Source organism: Bufo gargarizans, chromosome 4 (genome assembly GCF_014858855.1).
Source record: "Bufo gargarizans isolate SCDJY-AF-19 chromosome 4, ASM1485885v1, whole genome shotgun sequence".
In the NCBI taxonomy this organism is placed as follows: domain Eukaryota; kingdom Metazoa; phylum Chordata; class Amphibia; order Anura; family Bufonidae; genus Bufo; species Bufo gargarizans.
Window position 1 is genome coordinate 501163100 of NC_058083.1, and position 17833 is coordinate 501180932.

The window sequence follows — 17833 nt, forward strand, 5'->3', positions numbered from 1 at the left end:
TTTTTTCATTCTTCTATTTATTTATTATTTATTTATTTGCACAGATAATGAATTAACGGGGGTTTCCAGGAGCACAGTATTAATATCATCCATATCAGATTGTGGGGGTCTGACTACCAGTACCCACGCTAATCAGCTGTTTGAAGAGGTGCACCCTGGCCTCTTCATCGGCCACATGGCCTACGTGCAGCTCAGTCCCATTCAATTAAATGAGACTGAGCTGCAATACCAAGCACAGCCACTATGCAATGTATGGCGCTGTGCTTGCTATGTTGTGACGAGGCTGCAGCATTCACTGGAGCGCCGCAGCCTCTTCAAACAGGTGATTGACAGAGGTGCCAGGGAACAGATCCCCACCGATCAGATAGTCATGACCTATCCTGAGGTCATCAATATGTAATACTCCCAGAAAACCCCTTCATTTTTTATGCAAAATACACCAGCTGCAGATGTTCCATGGAAGTTTATGGGAATTATTAAAAACAGGCATTCAATTGTAGGGGTGTTTTCTCACCCTTGAGGTGTATTTTTTGGGTCAATGCAATTTTTTGTTTTACATTGCAGCATGCTCTGGGTCTACAGGTATTTATTTTGCTTGTTTACTGGAATTTTTCCTCCCATCGACCTCCACATTTTTTTTTTTTGTAGCTTTAAAAATGCATTGGCAGTTTGTGTGTTGGTGGTTTTTACTGGTGTCTTTTTTATGACACTTTTTGTACTAATACATTTTTCCCCATACTGCTCTAAAAAGTAAGTGACATTACTGGGGACATGTACTTTCCTATAAACAATCAATAGGCATAAAAAAACAACAACAAAAACTCCAGGTGATAGAATACAGTATATGGGGCAAAAATGCCCCCCAAAAAGCTAAATTTTGACGCTTTTTAAGCCAAAAATAAATGCACAAATCAAAACTGTGTGTGGAAGTGCAGTACTCCAAACCTGGGGGCATCTGCAAAATTATTTGTAATGTTTCATAATGTTATGCCATTTATTCCAGCAGAAGATGTATGGGTGGCAATGGTTGGCAGGAACAGGGCAAACCACCCTTTTCCTCCTTTTCCTCTTGGGAGGAGTGGATTGGTACTGCTTCCTGCCAGGAGGGGGAGTTCCAGCCCAGACAGAGAGGAGGGAGGAAGCACATGCTAGAGCTCATACTCCAAGAGACCATATCCAGTTCTCCTGTGAGATCACTGCTTGTAAGAAGCTTCACTGAGCCTAGACAGCAGATTGATCAGCCAAATTACAGTTTCACAGACCCTGCTGCCAGTAAGGGAAAACAGGTCAAACACCCATCACCTAGAGCAGGCATCCTCAAACTGCGGCCCTTCAGCTGTTGTAAAACTACAACTTCCACAATGCCCTGCTGTAGGCTGATACCTGTAGGCTGTTCGGGCATGCTGGGAGTTGTAGTTTTGCAACAGCGGGAGGGCTGCAGTTTGAGGATGCCTGACCTAGAGTAACCACCAGTTCATACTAACATCAAGCCTGTACCACACAGTGGAAACCTATATCCAAAAGTACTTGATAGTTACTACCACTTAATTGACACTTATCCAGCCACTATACTTCATCATCTGATGACCGAAACTGCACTTTGTAACTACTGCTGCTCAATGTACCAGAAGATATATAAAGAGAGACTACTCTACTTTTACTTCTGGCCTACCTCTTCAAACCACCTTTCCACTTCGCCCATCCCCATGGAGCAACAGCCTGAGGGAGTACACCATGACACAACATCTCATCTCCATCCTCTGCAGCAACTCCTCAGGGGCTTGCTGCAGAAGCAACCTTAAGAACATCTATATACAGGATAGGTGATAAATGTATGATTTCTGAGGGTCTAACCGCTGGGACCCTCACTCATTATAAAAACGGGGGGCCCGAGTCCCCAAAGTGAATAGAATGGTGGTGTACATTTGTGACCACCGCTCTGTTTACTATCTGTAGGACTGTCGAGTACAGCGTCCGTCCCACAGAAGTCCCATATTCCAGTTTCATGACATTGACGAACTGTCATCAGGTCATCATGATCAGATCGGTGGGGTGTTTGACACTCCACCGTCGTTCCCAATGTTTGAAACAGCTTACTCTTCCAATCGATCTTCTCTGAGCTCAAGGGGTGATTGTGAGGGTCCCAGTGATTGCAGAGAATATATGTCATAGTGAATAGTATGTATTGGATTTGTATGTTATCTCGGTACATGTTTTCTAGTATATCCTGACTTTTTATGTTGTTTTCTACATTGTAACATTTTCTTGCTGTTTTACTTGGAACAGGTTTTCCTGGAAGAGACATGACGGGTGTATTGCCTTCTGCGTTCGCATGGAACCCACTCAACGGAAAGCTTGTAATTAAGACTTGATCAGAGGATTTTCCAAAGAGAACAGCTGCATTCTTTTCATGACACAGTTGCCACTAAACATGTTCACGAATAAATTTGATATCTGAGAAGTTGTCTTTGAAGTATATTGAAATTAAAGGCATCCAGCCTTAGGCCTCTTGCACACGACCGTATGGCTTTTTCAGTTTTTTGCGGTCTGCAAAAAACTGATTCGCAAAAAATACGGATGACGTCCGTGTGCATTCCGTTTTTTGCGGAACGGAATAGCTGGCCCCTGATAGAACAGTACTGTCCTTTTCTGTTATGCGGACAATAATAGGACATGTTCTATCTTTGAACGGAACGGAAATACGGAAATGGAAGGCATATGGAGTACCTTCCGTTTTTTTTGCGGATCCATTGAAATGAATGGTTCCGTATATAGTCTGTATACGAAACGCAAAAAAAGGAGCGTAAACGGGGAAAAAATAATGTTTGTGTGCAAGAGGCCTTATACAAAAGCAATTATGGCACAGGCTTTTTATTACTCCAGTCATCCAAATATACAGCACTTGTATATAGAGAAAGGCCCGTGTTTCCATATGTCTGCTACTGAAAAGCATTTTCAAAAAGAGGTTTGTCTGATCTCATTTAGTTAAAAGGATACCCTAACCATACAGTGATCAGAGCTTGTAGCACTGCTGGGACCCTCAGCAGTCAGCTCGATTTTGTTGGGGGAACTCACCAACCCAGTGTTCAGTTTCCCTGAAGCAGTCAGAGGGGAAATAAGGCATTGCATGCTGCCTGATGAAAACAATAGCACGGGCATGCTGGGTAGCCCCCAGTGAGAAGTACTGATTGAAGCAGATGAGGGTCTTGCTGCGTAGTGCAAAGAGAACAGTGATGGTCAGTTCGCAGTGTTCGCCAGCGAACACATGCAGGCTGCCATCTTGACTCCCCCGTCCGGCGATGCACAGGTAAGACCTTCCCTGTGCCTGTGTCAGGAGCCGGTCTGAAATCAAATGCGGTCACCGGGAGCAGGCAGTTTCGAGAACAGCCGCCGGGGGCCTTCATCGGGCTGTTCTCGAAACTGCCTGCACCCGCTGACCGCATTTGATTTCAGACCTGCTCCCGACACAGGCACAGGCAAGGGCTTACCTGTGCATCGCCGGACGGGTGAGTCAAGATGGCAGCCTGCATGTGTTCGCTGGCGAACACTGCAAACTGACCATCACTGAAAGAGAGTGCCCACTGGCTCCCTTAACCCTTTCAGCCCCGGAGGTTTTTTTTCCATCTTGGACATTGGGGGCATATTGCTAGGATTTTTGAAGGAGGTTGTTCCAAACATCTTGGAGAACTAACCACGGATCTTCTGTGGATGTAGGCTTGTTCAGATCCTTCTGTCTCTCCATGTAATCCCAGACAGACTGGATGATGTAGAGATCAGAGCTCTGTGGGATCATATAATTACTTCCAGGACTCCTTGATCTTATTTGAACGGAAAATATAGTTCTTGCCAGGACAATGGCTTGTGTTTTGGGGTTGTTGTCCTGCTGCAGAATACATTTAAAGTAAACTATTACTTCTATTTTTTAAATCATTCTTACTTTGCAGCATTTTTTTTCACACCTGCCTAAAACATTTACACAGTACTGTGTTTAATGTGTGTTATAGTCATCAAGCTTTCTTAGCATCATATGGGATTATTTAGAAAGTGAAGAGAAAATGAGGTGTTTACAGCTAAAAGAAAACAACCGCTTGCTGAAGTTTACTGATTTTCCGAGCATTATCCACCTGTTCCTGCAGATTTACTAAGATAATATTGGTATAAATAATCAGACGGCAACAAATTAGTCAGGACGTTCAGATGTTGTTTGTGAAGAGCTTATTAATAGCTTTGATAAGGAAATGTCTATACACATATATAGCACAGCTATTTTTGTGGACATTAATTAAGTATATATGTATAAAACTTTCCCAATTCACTAGAAAATGTACAGTTTGGATCAGTGGTGGCCCACTGATCCAGACTGAATGGTCAGTGGTGGTGCCCACTGTTCACCACTTGGTAGATGGTATATACCATTTTCCCTTTGCAACGCACCAGACCACAGGGGGAAGAGGGTCCTGAAGAATATAGAGAATGGGGGGTGACTGAGGCAATGAGGGTGGTTGTAGTCCTTACAGTGACTATACTCTGCTCCAGTTTTCCCCTCGGTCTGGTTGTGCAATGAAGAGGTGGTGGGAGGTGCACCCTGGATTTTAGAGTCTCCTGTCTGTTGGTGGCTGGGTGCTCTTAGGGTTAAATAAGCAGGAGAACAGGACCAGGTTTGGAGGAGGCTAATAACAGAGTCAATATTCTAATTAACTATGGTTCACCACTACAAGGCTTAATGTACACTATGGCTAAGGTGATTTTATTATACACTTTGTATACCACAAAGGAATTAGTGGTAGGAATTAGTTAACTGGCATTCCTTACTGATAGTTGCCAAGTGGTGTGTTGGTCCTGCTTTCAGCTGACTAGAGAATTCCTGGCAAAGAGAGATGATGTGTATGGTGCTGCTGGTGTGTAAGCCAAACAAAAGCAAGAGAAAATAATTATTCTCCAGGGAGACCCTATCCCTGTAAGTGTAAAGCTGCCAGAAGAGCAGAGGACCAACATTTGATTGAGTGAGGAACAGACTTTTTACAGAAGGTTGAGGACCTATCCAAAGGATAAGAAAGCCAGTTACTGTAACACACTTTTACAGATGTAGACTTTACTGCACATGGATTGAGGTATTTGCTTCTGGTGCCCTTCCACACTACTGCGACGGACTTTCCATCCATTCTAGCACTGCACCCCACAGTTGGGTATTGCAGAAAAACAAAAAAGGACTTGCATACCTTTTGGTTCAATTGCATTATACAGCTAGAGAAAAACTTGGAGGGTGGTGTACTGTTGCCCTTTTCAGCCACTATGCCCAGCCTTTGGGAAAAGCTTACCCTATGAGATATCTAAGAACTACTACCTGTACAGACTACGACTTGTATTTGCAATGTCAAAAAATAGTAATGGAATCTTGAGGTCATCCGGTATGCAACAGCCTACCTGGAGTCCAAGATTCATCAGGGCTCCTACGTGACAAGTCCCAAAAAAGAAGATGGAGGCAGAATGTCCGGTATAAAAAATCCCTTTAATGGGAACCGACGTGCAACAGGTTGTGACTTTTCGGCTGATCCACAGCCTTTATCAAACACAATGTGAAATCTAAAAGTACCTGTTTAAATACATTAAAACACACCCACTCACACAGGAGTGGCCAATAACGCAGTGTATAAGGTGCTGATGTCATCAAGGATGCGTCCTCTAGTGCTCCTACTTAGTGTCTCAGTATACACCTACTATAGGTTTCAGATCCATTACCCCACATACCTTCAGGGCACACACGTTCCTCTGCATTCCCAGGCCGCCAGCGCGCATGACAGGGAAGAAGGGGTTACGTCACTGTCTGACCAACCCGAAATCAGCTGATCGTGAGCGGCTCCACCCCGGCGATCATCGCGTCATCATAAACATCCCATGTCTTGTGCGCCGTTGCCAAGGACGCCTAAGAGCCGGTCCGCCCACCTCCATGCAATGAAAGCGATTGCCTCACACCACCACGTCATCAGCGTCAGCAGTCAGGTCCTGGATCAAGCGGTGCGGTAGTCAGAACTCACCGGCTACCACATCGCATCAGCTGGCACAACCGGGGGACGTCCGCAGAGGTACATTTGCAATGTATTGTATTTGCAATGTGACACCCATCATCTATTCAGCAAAAGAGAGACTATATTTTACTATAACCAAACCAGTCTGGGGTTTGGTCTCCAGATCCAATCGGGGTCCCTGTTCTCCTGCCTTGTACCCCGCTGCTCACCTAACACCAAGGGCATCAAAGGAACCGCCAGGTAGAAGACCCCCAGAATCCAGGGTGTGCCCTGAGGGAAAGAAGGGTTGTGCCTCTCCACCCACTGCATACCTGGCCTGGGCACAAGCTGGAGCAGGGAATGGCCACCATAAGGACTACAACTACCCTCATTGCCACTATCAGAGCTCCCATCCTCCTCTCCAACCCTGCACGCCCCCCTCCTGCAGGCTGGTGCACTGCACAAGCACTGTGCCTTTTTATAATGTTCTTCAACCTTTTTTAAAAAGTCTGTTCTCTCTTTTCAGAGGTTGGATCTTAGCACAGTTGTCTTTCTAGCAGCTTGACACTCACAGGGATGGTGTCTCCCTGGAGAAGAATTATTTTCTCCTGCTTTTTCTTCAGTTTGTCTGGCTTAAACACCAGCAACTGCATACATGTCTTTTATTTTGGCTTATTTGCCAGGAACTCTTTAGACAGGGGACATCTCTTAGACAGGGGACATGGGACCAGCGCACTATATGGCAACTATTATTAAGGACTTCCAGTTAACTATTTCCTATCCATATACAGCTTTGTGGAATATAAAGTACATAGTCACATTAACCCTTGTACCAGTAAACGATAGTGCATGACAGCATTTATTGTTTAGCAGAAAACCTTTTGACAACTTTAGCAGTAAACCACTTAACAAATTTATCAGTTAACCACTGGGTCACTGGGCTCTGTCTTCTTCTAGCTGATGACACACAGCACTATATGAGGGCCCACTTGTTTAGAGTGCATCTCTAGTCATAACTGGACAAATATCATATGACCAGTCCAGGCTCTAACATAATGATAAGCCACAAAGGTCCAGGAGATGACAATGCGATTTGTCACATATAACCAATTAGATCTTACTAATGAGATGTCCTGTGTGTACATCTTCTGTAAGTACTGTAATTTGTGCAGAAGGAGGGTGGAACAAAGGAGACGCACTGGATTTTCTGTAGAAAAAGATTTTATTATGGTAATGCATTAAACACGCACTATGTGTTTTTCTCTCTTTTACACTTGAACATTTCTGTAAGAAACATATTTTAATTAGTTCAATAAGTATGAAAGTTTTGAAATAAAAAATAACAAAATACATATTAAAGGAAATGTGTTCTCAGAAAATTAACTATTTTTTAAATCAAATTTTTGGGTGAAACAAATTTGTAAATCATTTTTGGTGATGTTATTTTAATTTTCCATGTCACCATCTAAATAAAAATAAAAAAATCTTAAAATCCTGCCGTTTTCTCACTGGCCACTAGGCCTAATAATAGATGGTACTTCTTGGTCCGTACAGATCACTTTTCAGCAGACATCTCATTATCATCACAGGCTGAATTACAAATGGATCCACCATTCACAACAGGCGATTGTCAAAGCTTATCTACTCCTCATCCCTGTACAATGACCTTTGCACAAGTCACAGAGCCTAGTCAATGATTCCAATGCAGACTAATGTTTCTGTTTGTCTCTGAGAGGAATTACAGGAGGAGGAAACCAGGAAAAAGAGAGGCAACATGGCCAGCTTGCAGTGATTGCCTGTGTGCTTGTGTGGAGAGGAGGAACTTGGTCTTTCCACCTGCTTTGCATTTCTGGGTTGGGGTCTCGGCAGAGCGGATCTAAATATCTGAACTTTTCTGCGGTGAAGGTGGCCTACTTCTATAGATCCTGCAGCACCAAAAAACTGTGGATTCTGGACAATAAGGTTTTTTATTCTTTGATTTTACCTGCTGTAATGGAGATCTGCTTTCTCAGCACTAATTTACAGATGGTGGCGGTGGGCTTCTGCTCATTCAGATCAGCCAACCTCAACAGGCAGAGTTGCAGTAAAAAGTAGATGGCAGGAGTGTGGCCCTCTGTTGGTATATTTCAGACTAGGGAGAATCAGTGTGAGGTAAAATGAGCTAATGAGCCACAGTGGCTAACCAGCACCCATCTTCATGGTAAGGCCATCATACCCCTTTGCTATTTTTATGGTCACTCTGGATGAATTGCAATCTGAGGGTGTTTTTGATCACCACTTGTTCTGCTATCATACAGCCAAAATACCAAGGCACTGCATACTCCAAAGTGATGAGCCCCATGATGTTTCCACTGAAATGAGAGTAATCCCATGGGCAGGAACTAAAAGTCTTTAATAGAAAACCGGTGGAGAATTCCCAGGCATATGTCCAGAGAGTGTATAGGAGACATCTACAGAGAAGATTACATTTTCCTTCCAGATACAGAGACATTTTCTCTATGATGAATATGGCCGTTCCATATATAAAAATCGCCCAGATGCTGCTCACACCGATTAGTTTCCAGCTGCTGGTGGTGACAAAATCCCAGGTTGCTGTAAACATGATTTCAGATAGAAGTCCATGAAGTGCATAAATGTACCAGCGGCAGAGGCCACTGAGACCTCCCGATTTCTGCTTCTTCACCATCGTTGATTCCAATTAAAATCACAACCTAAGAAACCGGAGAATGGTAAAAATATTAGAGGTCATAGCCAGACAAAATTACCAAACATGTCCCGAGATGCACCTTCAAATGGACAACATGAGTTAAATGGATTGTCTCAGGATAGATGTTGGTGGTACGGTATATCACTAGGATATGCCACCAATGTTAAATCTTCCAATCAATAGAGGGCTGCCCACTTTACCACTCTGTGTGGTGATTGCAAGATCAAAGTGACAGCAGTGTTGTACCACTTAGTCCGTCTTTTTCTGGGCATCCACATGGGCTCTTGGGCTGTCATTATAAGGAGCCTCCATGTCATCTCTGAAGAAAACCAAGCAGAGCCACCAGGGGATGAAGTGGCACTCTTTTCTCACGATAGATGGGTGTCCTTGAGTGATACCACCAATGTCTATCCTGAGAGAACCCATTTAAAGGAGTTTTTGTAAGATTAGCAAATAAGGTAGGCTTTTTTCAGATATTGAGGCATTATTTTATATCTTGTATTGTATGTAGCTCAGAATATAGAATAGGGTGCATTCCCACTACATTTGCACGGTTTGTTTGGCCTTTGGACCAAGGACATATACTTCACACAAATGTATAGACCTCCATTCACCCAATGGAAGCCAAAAGGGTGTCCTTTAGGCGTGTGCCTCTTCATAACTTTGGCAGATCCACTGCCAGCTATGGGGCTTTATTAAAACCGGCGTGTAAAACACCGGTATTAACCCTTACCGCCCATCTGTACGGCGCAACTGGACGTGTCTTAACGCCCAGCGCCGTACATATACGATGCGCTGATCGGGCGAGTGCAGGAGCTGCGCCTGCCCGATCCGTGGCAGGGGTCCGGCAGTCACTGATAGAAACATAGGAAAGCCTGTGAGATCCAGTCCCCTGGATCTCACAGGTAAGCAGGTTGTAAGTGTATAAAAAAAAGTGTCCTTTTCCCCCGAAAAAGTAAAAAAAAAAAAAAAAAAGGAACAAATAGGGAAAAAAAGAAAAGTAGACATATTAGGTATTGCCGCATCCGTATCGACTGACTCTATAAAAATATCACATGACATAACCCCTCAGGTGAACACCGTTCAAAAAAATCTAATAAAAACTGTGCTAAAAAAAAATATTGTGTAACCTTACATCACTACAAATGCAACACCAAGCAATTAAAAAAGCATATGCCCCCCAAAATAGTACTAATTTAACCATCACCTCATGCCGTAAAAAATTTGCCCCTACCTAGGACAATCACCAATTTTTTTTTTAAAACTATAGCTCTCAGACTATGGAGACACTAAAACATGATTTTATTTGTTTCAAAAATGCTTTTATTGTGTTAAATGTAAAAAAATAATAAAAAAATTTACATATAAGGTATTGGCATGTCCGTAACAGCCTGCTCTAGAAAAATACCACATGACCTAACCGCTCGGGTGAACACCGTATAATAAATAAAATAGAAACAGTGTCAAAAAAGCCATATTTTGTCACCTTACATCACAAAAAGTATAATAGCAAGCGATCAAAAAGTCATATGCACCCCAAAATAGTGCCAATCAAACAGTCATCTAATCCCGCAAAAATGATGCCCTACCTAAGACAATCACCCAAAGACTGAAAAAACTATGACTCTCAGACAATGGAGACACTAAAACATGATTTTTTTTTGTTTCAAAAATGATATAATTGTGTAAAACTTACATAAATATAAAAAAAGTACACATATTAGGTATTGCCACGTCTGTTATGACCTGCTCTATAAAAATATTACATGACCTAACCCCTCAGGTGAACACTGTAAAAAAATATATTAAAATTATGTAAAAAAAGCTATTTTTTGTTACCTTACATCACAAAAAGCGTAATAGCAAGCGATCAAAAAGTCACACGCACCCTAAAATAGTACCAATCAAACCGTCATCTCATAGCGAAAAAAATTTGCCTCTACATAAGACAGTTGCCCAAAAAATAAAAATAAATATGGCTTTCAGAATATGGGACATGTTCTATCATTTGCAGCTGCATGGAAGCGGACAGCACACGAATTACATCTCTGAGTTGTCCGCAAAAAATGCAGAGCGGGCATGGCCTGAAAATACGTTCTTGTAAATGTAACCCTTCCCAGTTTAGTAAATTTTTACTGCAGCTCTGCTTCTTCAGACTAGCTGCTGTTTATTATCACAAGCCCCCCACTTACTTGTCATGGCAGAGAGCAAAGATATTCAACACAGCACATACAGAATGATTGAAACCACAAGCCATTTAGAAAAGGCCGGATTATGTACAACAATAATTGTTATAATTTCCTCAGTTCCGATCGTCTCAATTATTGTCCAGTAGTGATGAGCGAAGCACGCTTCGGATGCTACATCCAAAGTCATTTCGCTCAAAACTTTGGATTAATAATGTACGGAGATTTGTCTCCATACTGTAGTAGAATGTATGGGCTCCGATGAGCCGAAGTTAGTTTTTTCGCAAAGTCGAAGTTGAACTTCGGTAATTGATTTTTAGTGGAGAAACAATTTAAAACTTGAAATCAAACTCGGCTTCGGTTCTGAGGTACCAGTCGGAACCGAAGCCACGCAACTTTGGTTCATAGGAGCCCGCACATTCTAATACTGTACAGAGACGGATCTCCGTACAGTATTATTCCTAAGTTTTGAGCGAAGTGACCTTGGATGTAGCATCCGAAGCTCACTTTTCTCAGCGCTGTTGCCTGCTATACAATTTGATAGAAACAGAGCCACTCTTATCCACAGGATGTGTGCATTTACTTAAAAGCAGATGAGCTGCAATACCAGACACAGCCCGTAGACATTTGGTGGTGCGGTTTCTGTAAAAGAAAACAAAAAAAAAATGAAAAACTTTTTCTAATGCTGGACAAACCCTTAAAGAAAGATACTTAGTAAATTAGCCTCAGTAGGTGGGGGATCCTACAGTTCAGAGTGATGTAACTGATTATATTGATTTGCAGACATTGATCTGTAGGCATTGGTAGAGATAAGATAGGGCGGAAAGAGTCACTACCATGCACAAAGTTACATGAAACCATCTCGGGCCAAAAGTCCAATTAATGATTTACTAAAGCCAAAATAATGGGGTAATTGTAGACGAGCGTCAAATCAACAGAAAATGGAAACAGGTTGGTCACACGTCCACTATATAATTAATAGAAAGTGCAATTAAAACAGATCAACTTTATTAACGACAGAAAGAAAATGGGAGTCCTGTGAAAAGTACTTACCCCTTCACCATCATCCCCTGGAGTATATTTGTGGCACTGAATAGATGCAGGGATCTGCAGGTCATTAGCCTGTGGTGTCTGCAGAATAAGGGGGGTGTCTTTCAAAGAAGGAAGTTGCACCAATAGGTTAGTGCTGTTAAAATGACTAACCTTGAACAAAAAGTTGTATTATAGGTAAAAAGCAGTGCAAAATTCTGCATTGATACATTTCATGATATACAGTTCAGACCAAAAGTTTGGACACACCTTCTCATTCAAAGAGTTTTCTTTATTTTCATGACTATGAAAATTGTAGATTCACACTGAAGGCATCAAAACTATGAATTAACACATGTGGAATTATATACATAACAAAACAAACAAAAAGTGTGTGAAACAACTGAAAATATGTCATATTCTAGGTTCTTCAAAGTAGCCACCTTTTGCTTTGATTACTGCTTTGCACACTCTTGGCATTCTCCTGATGAGCTTCAAGAGGTAGTCACCTGAAATGGTTTTCACTTCACAGGTGTGCCCTGTCAGGTTTAATAAGTGGGATTTCTTGCCTTATAAATGGGGTTGGGACCATCAGTTGCGTTGTGGAGAAGTCAGGTTGATACACAGCTAATAGTCCTACTAAATAGACTGTTAGAATTTGTATAATGGCAAGAAAAAAGCAGCTAAGTAAAGAAAAACGAGTGGCCATCATTACTTTAAGAAATGAAGGTCAGTCAGTCCGAAAAACTGGGAAAACTTTGAAAGTGTCCCCAAGTGCAGTCACAAAAACCATCAAGAGCTACAAAGAAACTGGCTCACATACGGACCGCCCCAGGAAAGGAAGACCAAGAGTCACCTCTGCTGCGGAGGATAAGTTCATCCGAGTCACCAGCCTCAGAAATCACAGGTTAACAGCAGCTCAGATTAGAGACCAGGTCAATGCCACACAGAGTTCTAGCAGCAGACACATCTCTAGAACAACTGTTAAGAGGAGACTGTGTGAATCAGGCCTTCATGGTAGAATATCTGCTAGGAAACCACTGCTAAGGACAGGCAACAAGCAGAAGAGACTTGTTTGGGTTAAAGAACACAAGGAATGGACATTAGACCAGTGGAAATCTGTGCTTTGGTCTGATGAGTCCAAATTTGAGATCTTTGGTTCCAACCACTGTGTCTTTGTGCGACGCAGAAAAGGTGAACGGATGAACTCTACATGCCTGGTTCCCACCGTGAAGCATGGAGGAGGAGGTGTGATGGTGCGGGGGTGCTTTGCTGGTGACACTGTTGGGGATTTATTCAAAATTGAAGGCATACTGAACCAGCATGGCTACCACAGCATCTTGCAGCGGCATGCTATTCCATCCGGTTTGCGTTTAGTTGGACCATCATTTATTTTTCAACAGGACAATGACCCCAAACACACCTCCAGGATGTGTAAGGGCTATTTGACCATGAAGGAGAGTGATGGGGTGCTGCGTCAGATGACCTGGCCTCCACAGTCACCGGACCTGAACCCAATCGAGATGGTTTGAGGTGAGCTGGACCGCAGAGTGAAGGCAAAAGGGCCAACAAGTGCTAAGCATCTCAGGGAACTCCTTTAAGACTGTTGGAAGACCATTTCAGGTGACTACCTCTTGAAGCTCATCAAGAGAATGCCAAGAGTGTGCAAAGCAGTAATCAAAGCAAAAGGTGGCTACTTTGAAGAACCTACAATATGACATATTTTCAGTTGTTTCACACTTTTGTGTTATGTATATAATTCCACATGTGTTAATTCATAGTTTTGATGCCTTCAGTGTGAATCTACAATTTTCATAGTCATGAAAATAAAGAAAACTCTTTGAATGAGAAGGTGTGTCCAAACTTTTGGTCTGTACTGTATCTTTAAAGCAGCTAAAGCACCAGTTTTCTGCCATCAACCTCCAAATCACCCGTATATAAATTTAATTGATTACAATTCTGGTTGCCATCAGTTACCACTAGAGGGAGCTTAGAAGCTCACTGCATACTGTTTAGCCATTGATCACAATAATACAATACTGTAAACACCTAAGCTCCCTCTAGTGGTGGCTGCAGGCAGACAGGAGTTTATCATTTAACTCTATTGCTGTGTGAAGAGAAGCAGAGGATTTGCAGCTCTGTAGTAAAAACATTGTCGATCCCGGGTGCCTGCTGTTTAAAACACCATCGCGATCTTTAAACCCGGCCGGAAGGGGTTAATATTGTTATACCAGCCTTTAATCCCTTCCTAACGTGGCGGTTTTCCATTTTTGCAATTTTTATTTTTTTCATACACTGTCTTCCCTGAGCCATAGCATTTTTTTACATTTTTCCGTTCACATAGCCACATTGGGGCTTGTTTTTTTGCAGGACAAGTTGCAATTTCCGATGGCACCATTTAATATTGACATACTGGGAAGCTGGAAATAAATTCCAAATGTGAAGGAATTGGAAAAAAAATGCAATTCTGCCACAGTTTTGTGAGTTTTGTTTTTATGGCGTTCACCGTGAGGTAAAACTGACCTGTTCCCTTCATTCTCCGGGTCAGTATGATTACAACAATGTCACATTTATATAGTTTTTCTTGTGTTTTAATACTGAAAAAAAAACGTCATCGCAAAATTCTGGTCCCAAACACTAGTTATGTCTCTGAAGCTGTGCGGGGGCTTATTTTTTGTGGGCTGATCTGTAGTTTTTTATTAATATCATTTTGGGGTATGTATGACTTTTTGATCACTTTTGATTCCATTTTTTGGGGGAGAAGAAGCAATGAAAAAACATCCATTTAGATTTGGGGGTACATTTTTTATATTTTAATAGTACAGGTGTTTTTAGACATGGTGATGCCTATTATGTTTTTTTTTTATTGTTTTAATTTTGGGGAAGGGGGTGAATATTTTTATTTAATTTTTTTAACTTTTTTTGGGCCCCCAAGTGGACCCCCACATGCATGCAATAATTAGATTACAATTTGTATAAATAAACTTTTATCCAATGTAAAAAGATCAGTATATTATAATTCAGTGCTTCCACCTGCTGGCCTGAATTGTAATATACCAGTAATAAGCCTAGAAGCCTAGTCCAGGATCTGGCTTATTACTAAAATGGAATACCTTCCCCGATCTCAGCCAGGTGTAGGCGTTTGCCGTGGTCACATATGACCATGGCATCTGAGGGGTTAAATGCTCCGGGTGTCTGCGGTGTGAAACAGCAGATACCCAGTAGCTTTGGCGCTTCCTCCACTCTGGAGCGGGCACCATCTTTGAAGACCCAACCTCAACCTTACCTGTGTGGCGGATGTCAGATCTTCCAGCTCTCCCGACATGTCTGTTTTAGTAAATATGTGCCTTCCCCCATAAAATAACGATGCTGCAGAGCTCTGCATTGTGCTGTTCTCCTGTTATTACTCCTGGAAATGTGTGAATAAATTGACAACTGGATGGTACCATTCCCCTTGTCAATAGAGTGCGCCTCTACACAGGTGGGCACTAATGGCGCTTAATGCACCCAATTGACTTACAATGGGTCTATCAGGTTTCCGTCGTGGCGTCCATCATTTCAACAGGAAGCAGGATGTGGCACAGCACTGATGAAGCCTCCAACGGAAATATGAGAAGAGCCATAATCCACTTGACTAATAGGAAAACTAAGTAATTATAAGCACTCATTGACAAAAACAAAAAACAATGCACCAGAAAGAAATGTCAGATTGCTGCAAAACTGTCCATGCAGTTAGTCAGATATGTCAATGAATACAATGAATACAATTGTGGTCTGATTAGACCACTTGAGGGCATAAAAGTGATTCCCCGCTGGTCTATAAAAAGGTTCTCAGAGGCTACTTTTGGGTAGTGTACCTCTAGATGGGAGATTGATTACTAGGTCTGCCTCTATAACCCACTCAAAGACATTTTTTCCATTTGACTGAGTGGGCACACCATTGGACTGATGTAAATCTTGGTAAGTTATTTTTTTGTCAAGTGTATTTGTTTACTAAAAACTATATATTTCTAATTGTAAAGTTGAACATTTAAGGCAAATACGATAAACATGAAATAAAATAAAGCTCTACATTGACCTCCAGCGTCTAAATATCTAATACCACAACTATCCATAAGGACGAAAATTCACGTATATTAAGAATTACCAATAATAGTTACTTCTGTTGCTATAACTTATGATGTTCTAGTTGTTGATTGTTCAGACAACTCTTCAAATACTACTGCATGTACATTGTTTCTTAAAGGCATTCTCCAGTTTGGTCAGTGTTTTATTTTCTATTAATTAGAAGGGTCCCCCAGTGATAAGGTGATCACAAGTGGTCCTGCTGCTGAACTCCCTATTGATCAGCCATCCAGGAATCCAGCAGCAAGTGTTTAATTCTTCTGCAGCGCCACCACAGGTGGAATGAAGAATGACATAATGTCCGTTGATGTCAATGCTCTGTCTGTGTAATGCACAGGCATGCCTAGTCCTCCAGAGCTATCATTCTGTCCTCTAGTTAATAGGTGAGAGTCCTGGATGTGGGGCCGCTAGTGAATATCTCAATATTCTCTAATAGGTTATATTTAAAAATTGGTTTCCTAAACTAGACGGAAGAAACTTTACATACAAATCTAAAAAAATATTTAAATTAATACTAAAGTAAATGTTTCAATTATACTCATCATCAATTGGCAAGCCAAAATCAAACGCCATGCACCAAGTCCCACTGGGTATTTCTAGTACATAGCATTGCTAAGTGCCCTCCACAAGTAACGCATCTGCTACTGATTTGAAGAAAGACGCTTCTCTCACCTGCCCCTCTTCAGGATACGTTCTTGCTGCTGCTCTGTTCAGCACTTGACTACTTGAAGTTGACAAAGCGTAATCTAGTTAATATTTTCTTTGGCTGCGTACTCATCTACAATAACATTGATCAATATCCTGGGTTGTGAAAGCCTCTTGGAAATAGTGGAGGACAGCACCATATGCTCTTACAAAGGTCACTAATAACTGCATGCAATAAAAAAGAGATATTGCTGAGCAGGTGTGTAATGCACTAATAGACCCGAGAGCGCGGCTTATCAAACATCAGCTTCAACCTAAATGGGTTGTCTCTTCTCCTACCTTGATGTCATATCGTTAGGATAGGCCATCAATGTCACATAGGTGCAGGTCCCATCTCTGGGACCTGCTGCTATCTCAAGAACAAGGGCTCCCCACGTGAATGGATAAGTGAATGGCCACCCATCCTTCACCACTATGGGAGTTACGAAAATATCGTGGCAAGTGCGATCAGCTCTTTCCAGCAGTCCCACTGGGGTGAATGGAGTGGTGCCATGGCACTCTGAATTCACCGCTATGGGAATTCCAAAAATATCTGAGTGCGCTTGCTCAGATAGTTTCAGAACTAACATAGGGATGAATAGAGATCATGCTGCACATGCGCGACATGCTCTTCTTCACTTTTGAGGCACCGAAGTGAATGGAAAGCATCTGGGTCGTGCGCAGCCACCCTTTGTGAAAACACAGCCAAGTCACAGGCAAATCACAGGCGTGTTGCACGCATCTTCCATTAAAGCCAATGGCAGAAAAGCTGCACGCGGCCTGCCACATAGGACACAGAATCCGACATGTCTGCATTCTTTGCATCATGGTTCTATCTAGAGATGAGCGAATTTCTCATAAATTCGATTCAGCTGGTTCGCAGAATTTTTCAAAAAAATTTGGTTTGATCTGAATTTATTCGTGGCGAATTGAGTTAGAAAACGGCTTTTTCCTGGATGCAGAGAGCATCTATAGTGGTGTAGAACACTGTGCCTTGTAGCAACACATAGGGAGTCTGCTGTGGTAGTGAAACAATACTGTGAGTCAGTATGACATGCAGATGTCGCTCTTAGAATCACTGCACACTTCACTTATTT

At 42.1% G+C, this 17833-nt stretch overlaps 2 protein-coding genes across 5 annotated transcripts in view; one reads left to right on the top strand and one right to left on the bottom strand.

The window, feature by feature from the left end:
* Window positions 1–2461, top strand: part of HAAO (3-hydroxyanthranilate 3,4-dioxygenase) — a 67807-nt gene extending 65346 nt beyond the window's left edge. Inside the window, exon 10 of the mRNA XM_044292470.1 lies at window positions 2287–2461. Within this exon, the coding sequence (XP_044148405.1) occupies window positions 2287–2365 (79 nt within the window). The 3' untranslated portion in view covers window positions 2366–2461. The remainder of the gene's footprint in view (window positions 1–2286) is intronic.
* A 5087-nt stretch (window positions 2462–7548) lies between these two features.
* On the bottom strand, window positions 7549–16835 carry TMEM229B (transmembrane protein 229B). 4 transcript variants are annotated; one of them, XM_044291449.1, is made up of 4 exons: window positions 15448–15765; window positions 15214–15336; window positions 11952–12029; window positions 7549–8716 (listed from the first exon to the last, which is right to left on the bottom strand). In XM_044291449.1, the coding sequence occupies exon 4, from the start codon at window positions 8689–8691 to the stop codon at window positions 8215–8217; it is 477 nt and encodes a 158-aa protein (XP_044147384.1). In that variant the 5' UTR covers window positions 8692–8716; window positions 11952–12029; window positions 15214–15336; window positions 15448–15765; the 3' UTR covers window positions 7549–8214. The 4 variants fall into 4 exon arrangements, with proteins under 4 accessions (XP_044147384.1, XP_044147383.1, XP_044147385.1 ...); XM_044291448.1 differs by lacking the exons at window positions 15214–15336; window positions 15448–15765 and adding an exon at window positions 16725–16772; XM_044291450.1 differs by having other exon boundaries at window positions 15214–15765.
* Between the last annotated feature and the right edge of the window lie 998 nt (window positions 16836–17833).